The 18,960-nt window shown below is 43.0% G+C and overlaps 1 protein-coding gene across 6 annotated transcripts in view; it reads right to left on the bottom strand.

The window, feature by feature from the left end:
- The window catches only part of PRDM16 (PR/SET domain 16), a 455,772-nt gene that overhangs the window by 196,777 nt on the left and 240,035 nt on the right, over positions 1 to 18,960 (bottom strand). For all 6 annotated transcript variants that reach the window (XM_053400641.1, XM_053400643.1, XM_053400640.1 and 3 more), the window contains one exon: positions 420 to 470. In XM_053400641.1, the coding sequence (XP_053256616.1) occupies positions 420 to 470 (51 nt within the window). The remainder of the gene's footprint in view (positions 1 to 419; positions 471 to 18,960) is intronic.

Genomic DNA, 18,960 nt, shown 5'->3' on the forward strand with positions numbered 1-18,960 from the left:
CACATGGTTTCGAAGAGTTCCGAGAGACAAAAATTTTAGGCAACGCATTTGCCTCCACAGAGTGGACTCAAAACCTATTTATAACAAACAATTTTATTTTCAGTGCCACAGAGGATTTCTGAACTTTTGTCCAGCTTGACCCAGAACCGAGGCCTACATCCTACCTGCAAATCTGTCTTTCTGTCTGCATGCTGAGCCCACAAACAACACACAAGCGGAACCCCCCGCAAAATAAATAGGGCATTCCTGTTCCAATATGCAAACAACACGCTCAACAAATTTAGGTGGATATTCAGGAGACATATATCACACCCACTTCCTTGCCCCTGGAACAAGGAAGCAGTCTAGGTCCCGTCATAACCAAATACAGAAGTTGCACAACTTGGACAAGATCAAAAGGCAGTTTTTCTCTCTCTTACCTTTTTAATGCAGCCAGCTTGCAAAGCTGTCTCAGGATCCGTAAGCATTTGCTGAAAGCAAAACAAAAACAAAGGTCACTTGGCAGATCTGGGGAGCAGTGAGACAATGCAAATCATATTGAAATAATACGAGTAAAAGTATGATTTTAGACTGGGAAACAAGCATACAATGATTTGCATACAGCGATGGCACTAGGAATGGGTGAATCTGTCAGTTTGGGTATCTTGTTTTTCATAACTTAAGTTCTGTTTTCCACATTTCCACATTTTCTCTTAATATACGCATTTTCATTGTGTGAAGTTTTGCCTGGTGTAAATGGTTTTTTTTTTGGCAAAACCATTTCTCCTAACATGCAACACTGTTTTGTATATTATCTTCATTAATATAGGCATTCATTTGCACGCTTTACCATAACATATATATGTGTGTGTGTGTGTTTCTGCAGACATTGCTTGGCTAGAGAACCGCATTACAAAATTCAGAGAAGGGCCAAGTTCAAAGATGGCTGTGTTTCAGTTTGCATAGCACTTCAGAAACTGAATTAGGTTGATTCACTTTTAAATGCAAACCGAATTGGATTCCTCCCCAGTCTCTAGATGGAACGCAAGGAGGGTAAAACCAGGCATTCAAACTGAATAGAGAATTCCAGGGATGGGGGAATCAATCTAATTCTCATTTGACATATGTTCCCCTCCCACTGCAGTCCATTCCATTCAATTTCTACATCAATCTAAAATGCACACTAAAAAAATAAATAAATCACTCCATTCAAAAGCACCCTCATTAAGGCGATAAGCAGAACAATATGAACATGTCAACTAGCATGTTATCTCTCTCATGGTATATACATGCATGCAGTTTGTTGCTTAAAGACTCCTGTCCCAAGCTTGATTTTCACCTCTGCCATGACCTACCAAGTGGTCTTCAGAAAGCCCCTCATTCTCATACTCTTTCCTATCAACACAGGAATGACAATATGCTTGGAACTTGGGGGATTGCAGGAAGGATTATTTGTTTATAAGCACAACAGGGATGTTGTGATAAACTAAACAGGTGATGGGCAAACATGAACTATCCCAATTGATTGCTTGCAAAAAGGGTCAGGGCACCAGAGATGTGCTGCAAGCATGCAGAATCATGGCAGAGCTCAGTATGACTATGGATCGTATCCAATGCTATTCCTACTCAGAGGAGACCCACTGACGTTAATGGACATGACTAACTTAGATTCACTGCTTTCAACAGGTCCACTCTCAGGAGAGTTTTGTCAGAGACAACCCATGTTGCTTCAGGAAAGAACAGGAAGCCCTTTATACTACAGTGGTACCTCGGGTTACAGACGCTTCAGGTTACAGACACTTCAGGTTACAGACTCCACTAACCCAAATACTACCTTGGGTTAAGAACTTTGCTTCAGGATGAGAACAGAAATTGTGCGGCAGCGGCACGGCGGCATTGGGAGGCCCCATTAGCTAAAGTGGTACCTCAGGTTAAGAACAGTTTCAGGTTAAGAATGGAAACGGACCTCCAGAACGAATTAAGTTCTTAACCCAAGGTACCACTGTACTTCATTGGTCCAGGTGGATCCAATGGTGAATATGGATGGGTGAAGTCGGTCCAGAGTCTCATGGTTCTTCATGGAAAAGCAGCCACCTACAGTTTGGTGACCTGGGGGAATCTGTACAGAGCCAACAGTTCCACACACACCCTCACTGCCACATACTGAACCCATGCAGTTAGGAGCAGATTTGATTGTCACAACTGGAGAAAAGAAACAGGCAACGGCCATTTGAGGCAAAACCTGTTCCTTGCCAACAAATTGTGGTGTCATTTAAACTCCCTTCACTGGGGAGGGTGCACTTGGAATAATGTGTCCATTCTAGTTGCTTTGCCTCTAAAAGGGATATTGAAGAGCTGGGGAAAGGTTCAGAAAGGGATAGCCAAAACGATCAAGAGGTTGGAGCAACTCTCTTATGAAGATAGGTCACAACATGGGGGGTTTGCTGGTTGTTTGTCTGTTTTTAGTGTAGGGAAAGGTGAGTAAGAGAAGGCCTGACGGAGGTGGGCAAAATTATACATGGTGCTGTGATTGTGGAGAAAGTTTACCTCTCCTCCCTATTCTAGAACTCAGGACATTCTGTGAAGCTGAATGCCTAAAGATTTATGGCAGACAAAAGAAAATGCTTCTGCACACAGCAGCACGTAGCTAAGAGAAGTAGTGGTGGGTGCCAACTTGGCTGGCGTTGAAGGAGAATTAGACAAGTTCGTTGAGGCTATCAATGGCTGCCAACTATGATGGCTGTGTTCTACCTCCACTCTTGGAGGAATCATGCCTCTGAATACCAGTTTCAGGGAATCACAGGTAGGGAGAGTGCTGCTGTCCTCAGACCCTACTTACAGAACTTCCCATCAGCCTCCGGCTGGGCAATGTGAGAACCCGAGAAGAACATAAGAGCCCTTCTGGACCAGGCACAATTAGTTGAGTATCTTGTTCTCACAGTGGCCAAGTAGATGTTTGTGGGAAACCCAAAAAGTATGTTAGTTTAGATGGCCCAGTGGCCTGATCCAGCAGAACTCAGGTTGCATCCAATTAAGTTCTCCTCAGAACAAACCCATGTAAATTAATGAACCTAAGTTAGCCATGTCTATTAACTCGAAAGGGTCTACTCTGAATTGGACTAGCAATGGCTACAACCTTTTCATGCTTTCACAGCGCCCTTCAGACATCTATTTACTTACTCTCTTGCACATAAATGTCTGCCATTTATTTCCATGGGGCCGATAAAGGTCTTCAATCAACGGAAAAGTTGTGGTGGAGCAAATCTACTCCCTACACCTAATCATGGGTGGTCCAGCCTCCACCAACACGGATCCCTTTGCCCCTCCTATCCTATAGATCATTGCCATACACAGGGCCCACGTGTAGACATTCCCCTGGTTTCTTAATATTAACAGTAATCACTCATTATCATCGTCAGGATTTCAGACCTAAATATATTCGCTGTATTTTTCTTTCTTTCTGTTCCTTCCCTAATAACCCTCAATATTCTCTTTCCTTTTGGACACATTTGCACAGCTGTTTTCTGGGAAGCTCCTGCAATGGTTCCAAGATGTCTTTCTGGAGTCGTAGTAGCTAATTTGGAACTCACAGACTACTCCAGCTATTTCTTCTCTCTCTCTCTCTCTCTCTCTCTCTCTCTCTCTCTCTCTCTCCCACCCCCGTTTTCCAGGGTGGAACTCTGAGCTACAGAAGTCCTACACGGTCTGCCCAATAAATGTGCCAGCTGAGTGGGTCTGGCTCCATCTGTGTGTTTGCATGACCCGGCCTGGGTAAGGCCGCCCAATTTCCTAAGTTCAAATATGTTGGCAGGGCTTTTCTCCGAGCTCAGCTGTGACAACAAAGTGTCAGATTTTAAATATGAAGGGTTTTCTAACCCCTCCGATGTTTTACGTTTCTTTTAATAGACACCAAAAATTGTGGTTTTGGAAAGCTGCGAAAAGCAAACAGGAGCGAAAGGTGAGCGCCGGAGGAACAAAGCAAAGTTTGTCGGGGGAAAATCAGCACTCCAGGCTGCATGCTAAATAGTTTTGCATGCCCCAATGCGAGCAGATGGGGCTGGTTCGATGGAGCAGAACCGAGCTGGGGTTTTAAAGGGAAAGGATAGTCCTTCTGGGCCAGGCCAGCAGCCCACACTCAGCTTGTCAGCCCAATCAGGATATTCGGAAATTTAGGGAGAGTGTGAAATTTCTTCATTACAGTCTAAAGGAGGATTTAGCTACCTAGCGCAATATACACTAAGATAACAAAGCCAATTTTGATCCTCATTGAGTCTCTCTTTGGAGTTCCCACCAGGCTGAAGGGGCAAGCAACCATATTGTCTGAGAACCAGGAATGTACGAAACTGTCAATATTAGTTTCTCACCCACTCCCCCAATCTTAATTCAGTTCTCCACTTTTCTGCATACATTTGCATTACAGAAAAACTCCTCCTGGAAATTCGTTATCATTCTACTTCCTAATACAGTGGTACCTCGGGTTAAAACTTAATTCGTTCTGGAGGTCCGTTCTTAACCTGAAACTGTTCTTAACCTGAGGTGCCACTTTAGCCAATGGGGCCTCCTGCTGCCGCCGTGCCACCGCCACATGATTTCTGTTCTCATCCTGAAGCAAAGTTCTTAACCCGAGGTACTATTTATGGGTTAGCGTAGTCTGTAACCTGAAGCATCTGTAACCCGAGGTACCACTGTATGCACAAGTTTGCAAGCAAATTTCCCCAATGCAGTGCATTTTTGGTGCGTTATTTTTGCAATCAAATGCATTTTCATACACACTACCCCATTATATATCCAGTTACTTCGTTATATAAATGCCCCATGACATTTTGAAGGATGGCTGTGTTTCAGCTTGCAAATCATTTCAGGTAGTACTAATTAGGTAGTTTTGCATTAAAATGTGAACCACCAGACTGAATTTCAGAGAGAGAGAGAGAGAAATTATTTCTGTCTCCATGCCATGTGCCATTTTATATGTACCAATCATTTCACCTATTATTCCCCTTTTCTCTAAACTTAGAAGCTCAAAACTGCAACATTTCCTTATAGAGAGACCAAGACCACAATGGAACTGCCAAGGAAGAACTGAAGAGAAAGTCTCCAAGATATGAAATATCAAATTTGAAAAATTCTGAGTGGTATTCAGCACAGTCCTACATAGAACACACCCAGTGGTGTTAGTGGACATGGCTAACTTAGGTTCATTAATTTAAGTGTTTCCTCTGAGCAGGACTGAGCAGAATACTACCCCCTATCCCAGCATTGACAATTCCAGCAAAAATCCACTCCTTGTTCCTGGATGAAGAGAGAGAGAAATAAAAATTTCCAAAGGAGTTTGAACACACACACACATATGCGCTCTATCATACAAGCATAACAACATTTCAGCAGCCACTGCTGAAGGACAGCTTTGCATTAGCTGTTGCTCTAGGGCTGGCAGCGGCGGGGAAGGAATCATGTCCCTAGATTTTCCTTCCTGGAGTTGGGAGATGGGAGAGGTTTTGTTGCTGGCGCATTGGGGTTTGTGCAACTCCTCCCCACTTTCTACAACCAAACATGTCAGGAGACGCCATGTGAATCTTTTTCAAAAACAGTTTACAAGTTGGCATGCGCCATCTGCGCTTAGCCCTAATTTGATTACATTCCCCGGACGGATCACAATGAGCTTATGTAAATAGTAATATTATCCATTCATCCCATGTGCTTGGATAAATGGTTATTCCGTGTGTGTGTGTGAAATTAAAGCACACAGGCATGCAAAATGGATGGATATATTGGATATACTGAATCTATTTGGCCAAACCGTTGTTTTGCTGTGCTCAAGATTGCATATGGCATCCAGAGTTTTTCTTTCCTTTACCAATATCTTCGGTTGAGGCTAGAATCAATAGATTTAAGCCTGAAGACAGATAATGGGTTGCACCAAGTGCTAGACCTACTCAGAGTAGACCTACTGAAGTCAACAAACATGACAAACCCAGGTCTGTTGATTTCAATGGGCATATTCTGAGTAGAATTTCACTGTCTCTAGAGATGTGCTGAGTGCCAACACTGAAGAGTCACAACCCTCTATGCATGCCTGGAACTGTTGAGAATTACCAGGGCTAGAACCAGGAATCTTTGGTTCTGTGTGCAATTGCCCTGTGGGGTGAGCCACCAGGTCACGTTGAAGCATATTAGGAGTAGGAGAAATTTGATTCAGTTCACACCCAAGGGCAAACCTACCTTACTTGCATTTTCTGGAAAAAATAAAAAATAATGCACAACCTTCCTTTGAAATTCACGCATCTTTGAATTTTGCAACATGTTTCTGAAGCCAAGCAATGCTTGGGTAAAGTGTTCATAAAAATGCATATATTTATGAAAATAACACACAAACATGCATTGTTGTACGGAAAAGCACATTGCAGAAATGTGTACATTAGGGAAAATGGAATAGGAAAACGTGCACTGAAATGCTGATATGTTTTCACAAAGAGTTTAAAAATAATAATCACATACTGATGTGGAAATGTAGTGAACTGAAGATAACACTTGGGAAAAGGCCAAGTGGATAGAAACTGGACATAAATTGACAAATTCACCCATAACTCCCCCTCACACAGACAAACCCAGTTAGGAGATACATTGAAACAACCACAGAGAAGGATGGGGTAGCTGTGGGTTGTAGTCACTAACTTTTACTCAGAGTAGATCCATTGAAATTAATGGACTTGGGGTTGATGGGAGATGGAGTCCAACAACATCCCCAAGATAGATGATTTTGCACAAAGCTCAATTCATGCCTGAGGTGTCAGGAGCTGTCATGGGCCACCAATCCTTTGCTCTGCATACTGTTGTCTCATGCTGCACAGATGTATTGAACTATAACTCTCACCAACCCCAGCCAGCACAGAGAGATCAAAAATGGGGAAGCTGTGCCCCCACTCCATATATTGTTAGACCAGAACACCCATCATCCTTGGCCGTTGGCCATGGTGGCTGGGGCTGATGTTAAATGGAGTCCAGCAGCATCTAGAGGGGCACCAGGTTGGTTAAGATTGCCCTAAGCTGTGAGCTCTACTCCTTAGCTCCTCTCAGGACTGAGCTATAGGCTGCTTCCTGTGCCTGGCAGTCAAAGATGAGGGACAAAGCTAGGAGTCAGAGTTGATGAAGCTCTGGTCTTACCAGTAGACATAATGAGGCAGTCCCTTCAAGCAAGTTATTTTGGATATCATGAATGGGTAGCAAAAAAAGAGGTTGATTTATTATTGTTGTATATTACTCCCAAGGCGAGGCACTTGTGCAATTTTCTGCCTCAGATGCCAAGACCCCAGCCATCATGGCCGTCAGGTTTAGCCCTTCTACCACACAAGTCACAGAACGCTGGCAGATTAAGTAGCTGAGGTTTATTTCTCAACAACAGGCTTACAGCAGGTCCAGGCTTCCACAATTCATCCTTCGCCGTCGGAGTCAGTTGACTCAACTGGCTTCTGACCTCTCCCAAGGCCAGATATACGCCACATCCTCCCCCACCTCATGCTGGCCCACCTCTGCTCTAATTGCTTGCTCCACCTCCTACTTCTTGGTGCCTCAGGTGCAGCCAATTCCTCTTCCTTTGGAGATTCCTCTCTTCTGGGTGTGTCCCTGACAATGGCCAGTGGGGTCTTGGTCCCCACTGGTCCAGAAATATATGGGTGATCTCTCTGTGCTGGTTGGGGTTGATGAGAGTTGTAGTCCAGTACATCTGTATGGCACCAGGTTGGCAAAGGATGAGTCAATAAGTCAAGGGACTTATTCCTCTCTAATTAAAAATCCTGTGTTGGTTCTTGGAATGCATAGATAGATACATACCCTCCCCATACTCTTTAAGAAAGGAGGAAAAGGAAGGAAGGAAGGAAGGAAGGAAGGAAGGAAGGAAGGAAGGAAGGAAGGGGTAGAACCCAACTATAAGCTCACATTAAGATGCAATAACCACCAGTACACCCATTTTTAATTTAAGCACATGAATCCAATGTTCAGATAGGTATCCACGTGAAATTGCCATGCATAAGAAGCATGTTCAAATGCCGCAAGGACAATTAGGTCCTCAGACCACTGCACAATGGACAGCAGGTGTGTATCCTTCTAGGCCAGGCATAGGCAAACTCGGCCCTCCAGATGTTTTGGGACTACAACTCCCATCATCCCTAGCTAACAGGACCAGTGGTCAGGGATGATGAGAATTGTAGTCTCAAAACATCTGGAGGGCCGAGTTTGCCTATGCCTGTTCTAGGCTTATGGTCTTGGGGTGACCATAAGGCCTTGGCAAATCTGCTCAAGTTGTCCTGGAATGGTTAAACAGTTTTATACTCCAAGGAGCCAAGGGTGATATACATCCCCCACAAAAGAAAACCACCACAGATTGTATATCCCCACAACACCCCCGATAGACAGCTATCAGGCAGCTGCTGCAAGATCACTCAGCAAGTTTCATGGCATGTATGCATGGTCTCAGCACTTTGCACTATGCCAGCTCTCAAAGACCCGGCGAGGGCCTTTGATGGGCTGAAGATGAGGCGTTTGATCAGGATGTGTTTGATGTTATTTGAATATGAAACAGAGAGGGTGGTGGTGGGGAGCTGGCTTAATATTTAACAGCAGATCAGATGCTTTTCTGCGCTAGCATTCACCTCCAAGCTGAGTGTCTGTTGTCTCCCCAGTATGCAGAGTTGCACTCTTCACCCTAATCCCTCCAGACGGTCCTCAAACACAGCCATGATTAATCATTTTGTCACTCTGGGCTATGGCACCAGGCAGATACTGTGGAGAGAGGCCACACCCAAGAGCCCAGCTGTGATAACTCCCAGGTGTGGGAAAGTTCATATATAATGATGATAACATGGTTAAAATGAACTAATGGCAGGGCGAGTAGAGACGTCTGACTCCATAGCACCTGACTCCACAGAACCAGCCTTGATCAATGACCAATGTTCGATCAATAATTATCATCCTTTATCTGTTTATTAGATTTCCTACCCAACCTTCAACGTGAGATTCCAGGGCAGGTTACAACAACTTATAAAAACAATATTAAAATCAGTTAAAACAATTACAATCAAGAGCATAGGGTGAGTCCCTAGATAGATAGATAGATAGATAGATAGATCATCATTTTGGTCGATTATATACAATTTCATACTTTAAAGAAGCCTCTGATATCCTAACAATATCACAAATGAAAGTAAAATACAAAAAAAAAAATCTATGTTTCAGAGCAGCACAGGGCAATTAGGTAAGATGTTCTCTTAAACACAGACAGTATTTAATGGGGAAAGGGTCAAAGATATGCAAGTAACATGCATATCCCATTAGACAACTGTTTTTGCAAGGTTTTTCCAAAAGGAATGGGCAACACCAGTGAAATGCAACTGAAAGGGAAAAAGTTGAAAGTTTGAAAGTTTTGTGTAGCTTCACAACCAGGTTCACCTTTACTATTGAAGCTTTAGATTTGTTCTTTCTCTATGAACGGCACATATTAGAAGTGATTGTTGACTTTGTTGAGAGATGAAACCAAGATGAAACTGAAAAATATATCAAAACGCCTGGCTTAAACACACACACACAGAGCAAGAAGTAATAACCTCCCCCACCCCACCCCCCGCCAGCTTTGGTGTGATCATATCCCACGATAAATATCAGGAAGTTAAACACGCCGTCTAATGGGGATCATTTGTAAGAAGTTCAGTATGCAGAGGACTTAAGACTTTTGGCCAAGACAAACAGAAGACAAGGTAGAGATTGCAGAATGGCACCTTTCCCTTTGCCAAGTAATTGGAGGATGGTGATAGGAGGATGTTAAGTACAATCCCACAGTCTTCAGGGCCTATTTGGTTTTTATATGGCGTCCTTATCAGGCTTTAAAAGTCCAGTGTTTGTGAGCTGATGAAATGTACTTCAAGCTTTGGCAAGGTTTTCCCCCCTCAAGGAGAAAAGGGGGGAAATAAATACTGTAAGCTCATTACATGTGTTTCTGTGTGTAGAATAAATAGAAATCTAATTATGAGGTGTATTCTTTTCCTTTCATGTAGCAATCTCCCTCTTCTGGGACATTTCATTTATTTATTATGTCAGACCCTCCAAGTGTCCCTATTTTCCAGGGACAGTCCTGGATTTACAGAAGCTGCCTCAGTTTCTGTTTTGATCCACAAATGTCCGGTTTTTCCTTCGGATGTCCCTATTTCCATCAGATATTCTGTTGGAGGGTATGGAGTTATGCGACCCCCGAGCCATCTGAAAGCAGCCCTCTATGGGGAAGTTTTTAAATGTTTGATGTTTTATTATGTTTTTATATGTGCTAAAGTGGCTGAGGCAACCCAGTCAAATGGATGTGGTTTAAATAGAATAATAATACAGTTGTACCTTGGAAGTCGAACTAAATCCGTTCTGGAAGTCCGTTCGACTTCCAAAACATTTGAAAACCAAAGCAAGGCTTCTAATTGGCTGCAGCCAATTGGAAGCCGTGGCAGCCCCTTCAGACATTCAGCTTCCAAAAATAGTTTGCAAACCAGAACACTTACTTCTGGGTTTGCAGCCTTTGAGAGCCAGAACGTTCAAGAACTAAGCTGTTCGAAAACCAAGGTACAACTGTAACAATAATACTACCGTATTGGCCCAAATATAAGCCATACCCACAAATAAGCCACACCTTTAAAATTCAAGGAGGGGGGAGACAATACCCGAATATAAGCTGCTACCTTAAAAATTCCACAGGCACTCACAACCACAAATGGCAAATGTAGAAGAAAATCCTACAGCGATATCGTAAAAGCCAATTTTTGTAAGGTTGCGAATTTAAGATGCACTTTAACTTTTCACAGTCGGATTTGGAAAAAAAGTGCAGTTTATATTCAGGTCAATATGGTAACAACAACAACTATTATTAGTATTATTATTATTAAATAGGACGTCTATTTTCATCGGAGAAATGTTGGATTGCCATCAACCGATTGGACTCAAATCAGGCTCAGTGACAGCAGCGGGTCAGCTTTGCCTTGACTCATGAAGCATCACATTTTGGAATACCCAGATCTCTGTAGACTTACTCATTCCCATATTTTTAAACTCTCTCACACACCCCAAATCCAAACAAATATAACACAGTTGTACTGTACAATTTTCAGGAGAAACTAACATTATTTTTTGTTCTTTGGAGGGGGTCCCTCTTTAATATGGGGGGGGGGTTCAAAGCCTCACTTCAATAAAACAAAGTAGGCACAATAAATCATGGGTAGGTTTTGCCTGTACTCATATGATCCATCTCTTCATTTCATGCAATCCTTTTTCGTTATAGAACTGACCTCGTTATTGACAAAGTGATAAAAGGGAATGAATTTGTCCGGTGCTTTGGTTATTGATAAGCTGTTTGTTAAGATGATCGGTAATAATCATAAGTAAATAAGGGCTGCCCATATATCTTCTGTAATGGTAATGCACAGGGAGCGAGAGAGACAGCGATAATTGGCGGATCCAGGTTAGATATATCTTGCTAAAAGGTAGTGTTCAGCTTTCATTCTTCACTCACAAGGAGTGTTGAATGGGGAAGAGGGGCTTCACTGCCCTGAAGTTAATGAAATGATAATAATAATAATAACAATAGCAACAACAATTTATTTATACCCCGCCCATCTGGCTGAGTTTGGCAGTTATTTCTTCAAATGAGATATGTACACTTTACTCTCAAAACTGGGGTTTCCAAAGGGACATTGAAAATGCTCCCCTGGCAGTGTGGGCCCAATTTGTATTGTGTGGCTGCAATAACAATTCAACTGACCCACTTAGCTTGCTTATTTCTTTAGGACACTGGTAGCCCTGAAAGGCTCTCCATAAGATGTCAGAATTTTGTGAGGAGCTGGGATGGCTAGCGAAATTTCTGAAGGGGGGGAGGGGATGCTTTGATACTGGGTCTTGCCTTTAATTCAGCTCAAAGTGAAGGGTGGGGGACCCAGCGCCCAATAAAGCTGGTTTTTTGATAAAGCCAGTAACAGATTTACAGGGGTAGCCTCCCTAGCCAAAGGACATTTTCTAAGTTTCTTTGTTGGCTAAACCTTCTCTCTTCTTAGGGAGTGTAGTAACGCTAGCACTTTACAGCCCAATCCTATGCAATTTTACTGAGACATTATCCCTGCTGTGTTGAGTAACTCATAAGTAAAATGTGTGCAGGATTGCTATGCTACTTTGCTTTGTGCTAATGCTATGTAAAAGGTATTCCACGCCCCCCCCCAATCTCGCCACTTAAGTCAGCCACCTATGTGGTGAAAAGACACATGAAACATCCGCCTTTTTAAACACTGCTAGAGTCCGGGGGGAAAGCTGGTTATTTTTCCTACACTGTCTGGGAACATAACCCTTCCTGGTACCCTGACAGAAAGGATGGGATATGTCAGTTTGAGACCCACCAGCCACCGAGCCAAATGTCACTTTAACATGACAGGGTCTTAGTCAGTCTGCCTGTTAGACAGAGAAAAATGACCCCCATTAGTGCTGTAGAAGAAAATAAAGTTGCATCCTGAAAGGTGAAGTAGAAAAAAGAAAAACACACCCACAAACCCCACGCTGAATTGGAACAGAGTGACAGGTACTCAGCATCTGTCATGTTGAGACATCCCAGCAAGGTGAAAATGAAGATCTGTACCTGGAATATTAACGGAGAGTGTCTCTCACAGTTTCAAACACAGTGGTGGGGAGAAATGGCGAAGCAGAAGCAAACCCCATTGAGTGGAATGGGGTTTGCTTCCGACTAAGGCTAAGTGGTGGGGAGGGTTTTCAACAAAGCAGAAATTCCTTAAGAACTTAAAAGTCCTGGTGGATCGAACCAAAGGTCTATGTAGACTTGAATTTTTGCCTCAAAGAGGCCAACCAGATGTGTATGAGAAACCCCAAGCATGATATGAATGTAGTAGCACAGACCTACTCATGTTTTCCCGCAAACAGAATTCAGAGCCATGTTGCCTCTGATACAGGAGTAACCAGTGATTACCTTATCATTCATGAATTTGTCTAATCCTGTCCTAAACCTGTCCAACGTGATGACCATCGCTCTTTTTTTAAATTAATAATTTATTTACAACATAGTCCACAACAACTCATACATACAAACAAACCCACCACCTTTGACAATTTAATTATCAAAATTAAACTCCTATCCCCTTACATAAAGAAAACAAACATAAAAAATAAAAGACTTCCTTTATCCTGTAAATGGCCTCTTTATTTACTTCTTGTATACTGTTTCTTTTATATGTGATTATTACAATTTTCCCTAGTTATGACTTTAAAAAACCACAAAGTCTCCTGTAGAAATTAATCAAAACAATTCCAGGTATATATTTTGGGGCACTGTTTGGTAAAGCATTTTCTGCATTTTCCCCATTCTTTTTGAAATTCTTGTCTGGGTTGTCCCCTAATTGTCTCTGTTAATCTGGCCAGTTCAGTATAATTTAATATAATCCTTTTTTGTTGGCACAAATCCTTTTTTCCAGTTTCTGGCAATTAAGGTCCTCGCCGCTCCTGTGGCATAAAGGAATATTTTCCAATCTTCTTTTGTTATACCTGTGTTTGTTATTCCTAATAGGAAAGCTTCTGTATTTTTCACAAAGTTATATTTAAACATTTTTAAAAGTTCATCATATACTATATCCCAGAATCAGTCTACATCCCAAAGAAGGGCAGTGCCAAAGAATGCTCCAACTACCGCACAATTGCACTCATTTCACACGCTAGCAAGTTTATGTTTAAAATTCTACAAGGAAGGCTCAAGCAGTATGTGGACCGAGAACTCCCAGAAGTGCAAGCTGGATTTCGAAGGGGCAGAGGAACCAGAGACCAAATTGCAAACATGCGCTGGTTTATGGAAAAAGCTAGAGAGTTCCAGAAAGACATCTACTTCTGCTTCATTGACTATGCAAAAGCCTTTGACTGTGTCGACCACGGCAAACTATGGCAAGTTCTTAAAGAAATGGGAGTGCCTGATCACCTGATCTGTCTCCTGAGAAATCTCTATGTGGGACAGGAAGCTACAGTTAGAACTGGATATGGAACAACTGATTGGTTCAAAATTGGGAAAGGAGGTTGACAAGGCTGTATAATGTCTCCCTGCTTATTTAACTTATATGCAGAAATCATCATGCTAAAGGCTGGGCTGAAGAGACCAAGAATTCTGGGAGCTGTAGCTTGTTTAAAAAGCTGAGACTTAAAAATCTTTGTCTTAGAGAGCTACGATTTCTAGACTTCCATTGAAAACTCCATTGAATCATAGTTCCATGGTGGGAATAAGGATCTCCTAACAACTCCCAGAACTCTTAACCAACTCAGTTGGGAAACCATGAGACTCTTACTCTCAGAGTTGTGGGTTTCAAGCCCCAGGGGCAGGCATCCCCAACCTTTGGCCCTCCAGATGTTTTGGACTACAATTCCCATCATCCCTGACCACTGGTCCTGTTAGCTAGGGATCACACTAGATGACCCTCATGGTCTCTTCCAACTCTATGATTCTGTGATACCCAGGACTTTTTAGGGGGAAAGCATGACTGTTTATAGTGGCATGATACTGTTTTAAATATGTAGTGCAGTTTGGGCCTATGGTTTAACCAAGTGCATCATGGTATCTGTTTTTAATCTTCCCACATTCAGCTTCACTGGACGACTTTCAGGTTTTAGTATTATGAGAGGAGGAGAGAATACTTCTTTTCTGGATGAATTTGCAGAGAATTAGGCTGCTGTATGCGTAGGGTTGCAGCCTTAATCCCATGGAAAACTCAAATTATTAAGAGGTATGTGAAAATATATGCAGCATTCTTGCATAAGCTAATGTTCAGTGCCCTTTTTTTTCCTAGAGGCAAATTGTGGTATTGTTTTGCCACAACATCGTAAAGACTTCTGCTGCTCAAAAACAGGATATATATATAAACACATGTTAACTTGGGAGAGAATGACTGCTGGCAGTAATCGTTTTGAACAGGGGAAAGAAACAATAGAGGGAATTAAACAGAGCCCCATTTCTTCCTTTCTTCTGAACTAATAGTGGGCCATTGATATTCACTCCAGAGAAAGGTTAACACAGCAATTCCGTGGATTAACTTTCGTCATAAGCATATAATCGCTTTCCTATTTTTAAGAAAGTGCACAATGTTGTTTTATCTGAACAGATGGGGGTACCAGGTGAGTTCACTTTTAAGAGCTGTTGAAACAATCTTGGGCACAATTTGATAATATTATGCTTGGAATGATAATATTATGTTTGGAAAGACCCAATATTTTATTTCATCCGCCAGACGACGGAGAGTGGGTGGTAATTTCGTCGCTTTTTCTTGAGACAGGAATTCCGGGAGACCAGTTCTGTAAGGGATGACAATGCCTTCCATGGGTGGGAATTAATGTGTTCTGGAGCCATTAAAATGTTACATACAATCTGTGCTCATTGTGGAATACCCGTCTCCAGAACTCTGTTTTGTTAAGGTATTGCAGTTCAAAATAAGAGCATATCCACCCTTACCTTTTGCCCCACACATTCTATGCACAGATGAATGCCTTAAAGCTCTGCATCTGAGCTCTCTCCTTTTTGTCCCAGAACTTTCCCCATGAAAACCCACTGTTTAAGGCTGAAACACAACAAATGACAATTTGCATTTTCTGTGCATTGCCATTTGCTCTTAACTGAGCGGTAAGGAGTACATTTTTGCAGGGAAAGTTCCAGGGCAAAAAACCCCACAAACGTTTAGATACAGAGCTTTAAAGCATGGATCATGTCTCGAAACTGCAGCGGAAAGGTAAGTGTGACTAACCACTAAGAGACTCTAGGACATGGCTTGTATCCAATGCTATCTTACTCAGAGTAAGAGTGGAATTAATGGACATAGCTACCTTAGATTCATGAGTTTCAGTGGATCTAATCTGAGGAGGACTACCGTATTTTTCCGTGTATAAGACGATGCTTTTTGCTATTTAAAAATAGGCAAAAATTGGGGGTCGTCTTATACATGGATAGTGAATGCAGAGGGGGGGATGTGCGATAAATGACAGCAGCAAGCAGGAGATTGGCAGTGGCGATTGGGTGGGTGATTGGTGGCTGTGGCAAGGCCAGCTGGCAATTGGCTGCAGCTGCAGCAATTGGGCAGGCGATTGGCAGCTGTGGCAATTGAGCAGGCGGGTTGTTGGTGACGGTGAGTAGGTAGACAATTGGCGGCTGCGGCGAGGTGTGTGATTGGCAGTGGCTGTGGCAAGTGATTGGCAGTGGTGAGCAGGCGCGTGAGCGATTGGAAGGAAGTGACCTCCCCCACCACCCAAAACAGCTAAACAGCTTAATTTCTTAATGTTGGGTTAAAAAAAATAGGGGCCGTCTTATACATGGGGGTGTCTTATACATAGAAAAATAAGGTAATCCTGGATACACCCAGTGTGAGGAACTCAGATATATAAACTAGGTGCCACATGGAGCCTTAAGACCAGGTTACAGTCACCACAATGCAATGTTTAGGCACCTCCCCCCCCCCAAGATTACAAAGCTGAAAATGAATTGTTCATATCGTCAGCACAATAAAATTCAAGAAGCATAATGTGGTGTTCCCTCCCACTTTTTTTTTTGCTGTTGCTTTGATTACCTTGGGTTATTTCATGCGTCTTTTGTGGACTTGTGAAACATGGAAGCAATTGACCATTCCCCCCCCCCAAAAAAAAAGGATCAAAAAGAAAACAAGCAACCCCAAACCATACCTTTGTATCAGAGATTAAAACACTGGAAAGTTGAAAAACCAAACAGTAGCATTCGTAATGCTAAAGGTCTCCTGAAATAAAATTATTTTAACCTGGTCTCTGAAATTTAGTAGGGACTGTGCCTGCCTGATTCCTAATAGAAGGGAACTGGATAGAGTTGGGCCCAATACAATGAAGGCATGGTCCTTGTTAACCCGAGACTATGGGGGACCACTACTAGTGCTTCCTCAGATATGTCGTCCATACCTGGGTAAGGTAGGCCCAAGTCATTCAGGTCTCTGCACACTGGTGCAAAAATCTTTCATCTAGCCCAGTACCAGATGGAAAGGCAGTCTAGGCTTTCTCTGTTTGGTGTCACATGTTGATGGTACTCTGCCCATACCACCAATCTAGCCATGGTATTCTGTACAGTGGACCCTCGGGTAACGTAATCCTCGGGTTGCAAACATGGCAAACCCGGAAGTGTATACTTCTGGGATTTCACCCCGCGTGCATGCACAAAAGTGCTCAATCACGCTGCATGTATGCACAGAAGGACTTCCCTGGTGCAAATTTTTTGGGGTGTGCATGGACCCCCAGAATGAATTAAATTCATTTCTAGAGGGCCCACTATACTAGCTGAAGCGTGCTAACCAGGCTCAAGTTTGCACATAGAGCACATTGCAGTAATCCAGCCTTGAGATTGTCAGTTATGGACTACTGTGGTCAAGGTGTCCCTGCCCGGGTGTTGATGCAACAGCCCAAAGATGGTGAAAGATCATAGGACCGGAAGGGAAGACCGATTAATGTAGTAACCAGCATGCCCATGTTTCAATCTCCCTTTCCCCCCTTCACTTTCCCTTGAAGAATGTCTCTGTTCAGAGAGTGAGCTTCAGCACATGATGCCACATTCTTTTAACCTGCTTCCCCTGCTGAGCTAAGTGAGGCATAATGAAGATCCGCTGACCCAGACCGAGCCAAAGTCACAAAATAAAAACAAGACGCCGTTTGCCCTATGCTAGGAACCGCGTAGAAGATTCTGAACATTTGCTCATATGCATTGTGCCAATTCCACCATCAATCTGCATCTCTGCTTATGAGATGCAGGTTCCTGAAGTTTGATGTCCTTGTGGTGGTTATTTTAATCAGCCATAGGTCAGTTTTACACATTGGTGGGTTTGCCTTCCCTAGTCTTGGTGTGCCCAACAGCTAGGGCTCATTTTGCGGGGCAGCCCTGGATGCAGCTTCAATATACAGTGCAGAAACTGTGATCATGTTGGTGTGGTTAATACCACCTGTTGTTGTTGTTTAGACGTTTAGTCATGTCCGACTCTTCGTGACCCCATGGACCAGAGCACGCCAGGCACTTCTGTCCTCCACTGCCTTCTGCAGTTTGGTCAAACTCATGATGGTAGCTTCGAGAACACTGTCCAACCATCTCGTCCTCTGTCGTCCCCTTCTCCTTGTGCCCTCCATCTTTCCCAACATCAGGGTCTTTTCTAGGGGGTCTTCTCTTCTCATGAGGTGGCCAAAGTATTGGAGCCTCAGCTTCATGATCTATCCTTCCAATGAGCACTCAGGGCTGATTTCCTTAAGAATGGATAGGTTTGTTCTTCTTGCAGTCCATGGGACTCTCAAGAGTCTCCTCCAGCACCATAATTCAAAAGCATCAATTCTTCGGCGATCAGCCTTCTTTATGGTCCAGCTCTCACTTCCATACATCACTACTGGGAAAACCATAGCTTTTACTATGCAGACCTTTGTTGGCAAGGTGATGTCTCTACTTTTTAAGATGCTGTCTAGATACCACCTAGGAATCTGCAAGACTGCATAAAGGCACCAGGTGATGAATGAAGCTCACTAGATGAGTGATCCTAGTCAGCCAGGGATTATTCTAGCACCCTGTTTTTAAAGTTATTTTGCAATTATCTCTGAAAAGTGACCAAAAGGCTGCATGCACAGCAACCTGTTTGTAGTGCAAAATGCTATGGCACCCCTGCCCCAATCCAGAATTCCTAGTACTTGTCCTCAACATACTGCTTTCAAGCTAGATTGATTGTAGACATTGCTAACCAGAAGGGATATGTCAATGGGCAGGTGTGGATACAGCCCCCATTGCTGGAACTGCTTACATCTGTTTTCAAATGGACCCACTGCCGGGTGACACAGAATCCATCTACAGTGTGCTTTTATTTTTGCAACGCAACCGATTTCTCAAGAGCTGCAATGCCTGCATTGCAGGGGGTGGGACCAGATGGCCTTTGGGGTTCCTTCAAGCTC

Source organism: Podarcis raffonei, chromosome 8 (assembly GCF_027172205.1).
Source record: "Podarcis raffonei isolate rPodRaf1 chromosome 8, rPodRaf1.pri, whole genome shotgun sequence".
NCBI lineage: Eukaryota > Metazoa > Chordata > Lepidosauria > Squamata > Lacertidae > Podarcis > Podarcis raffonei.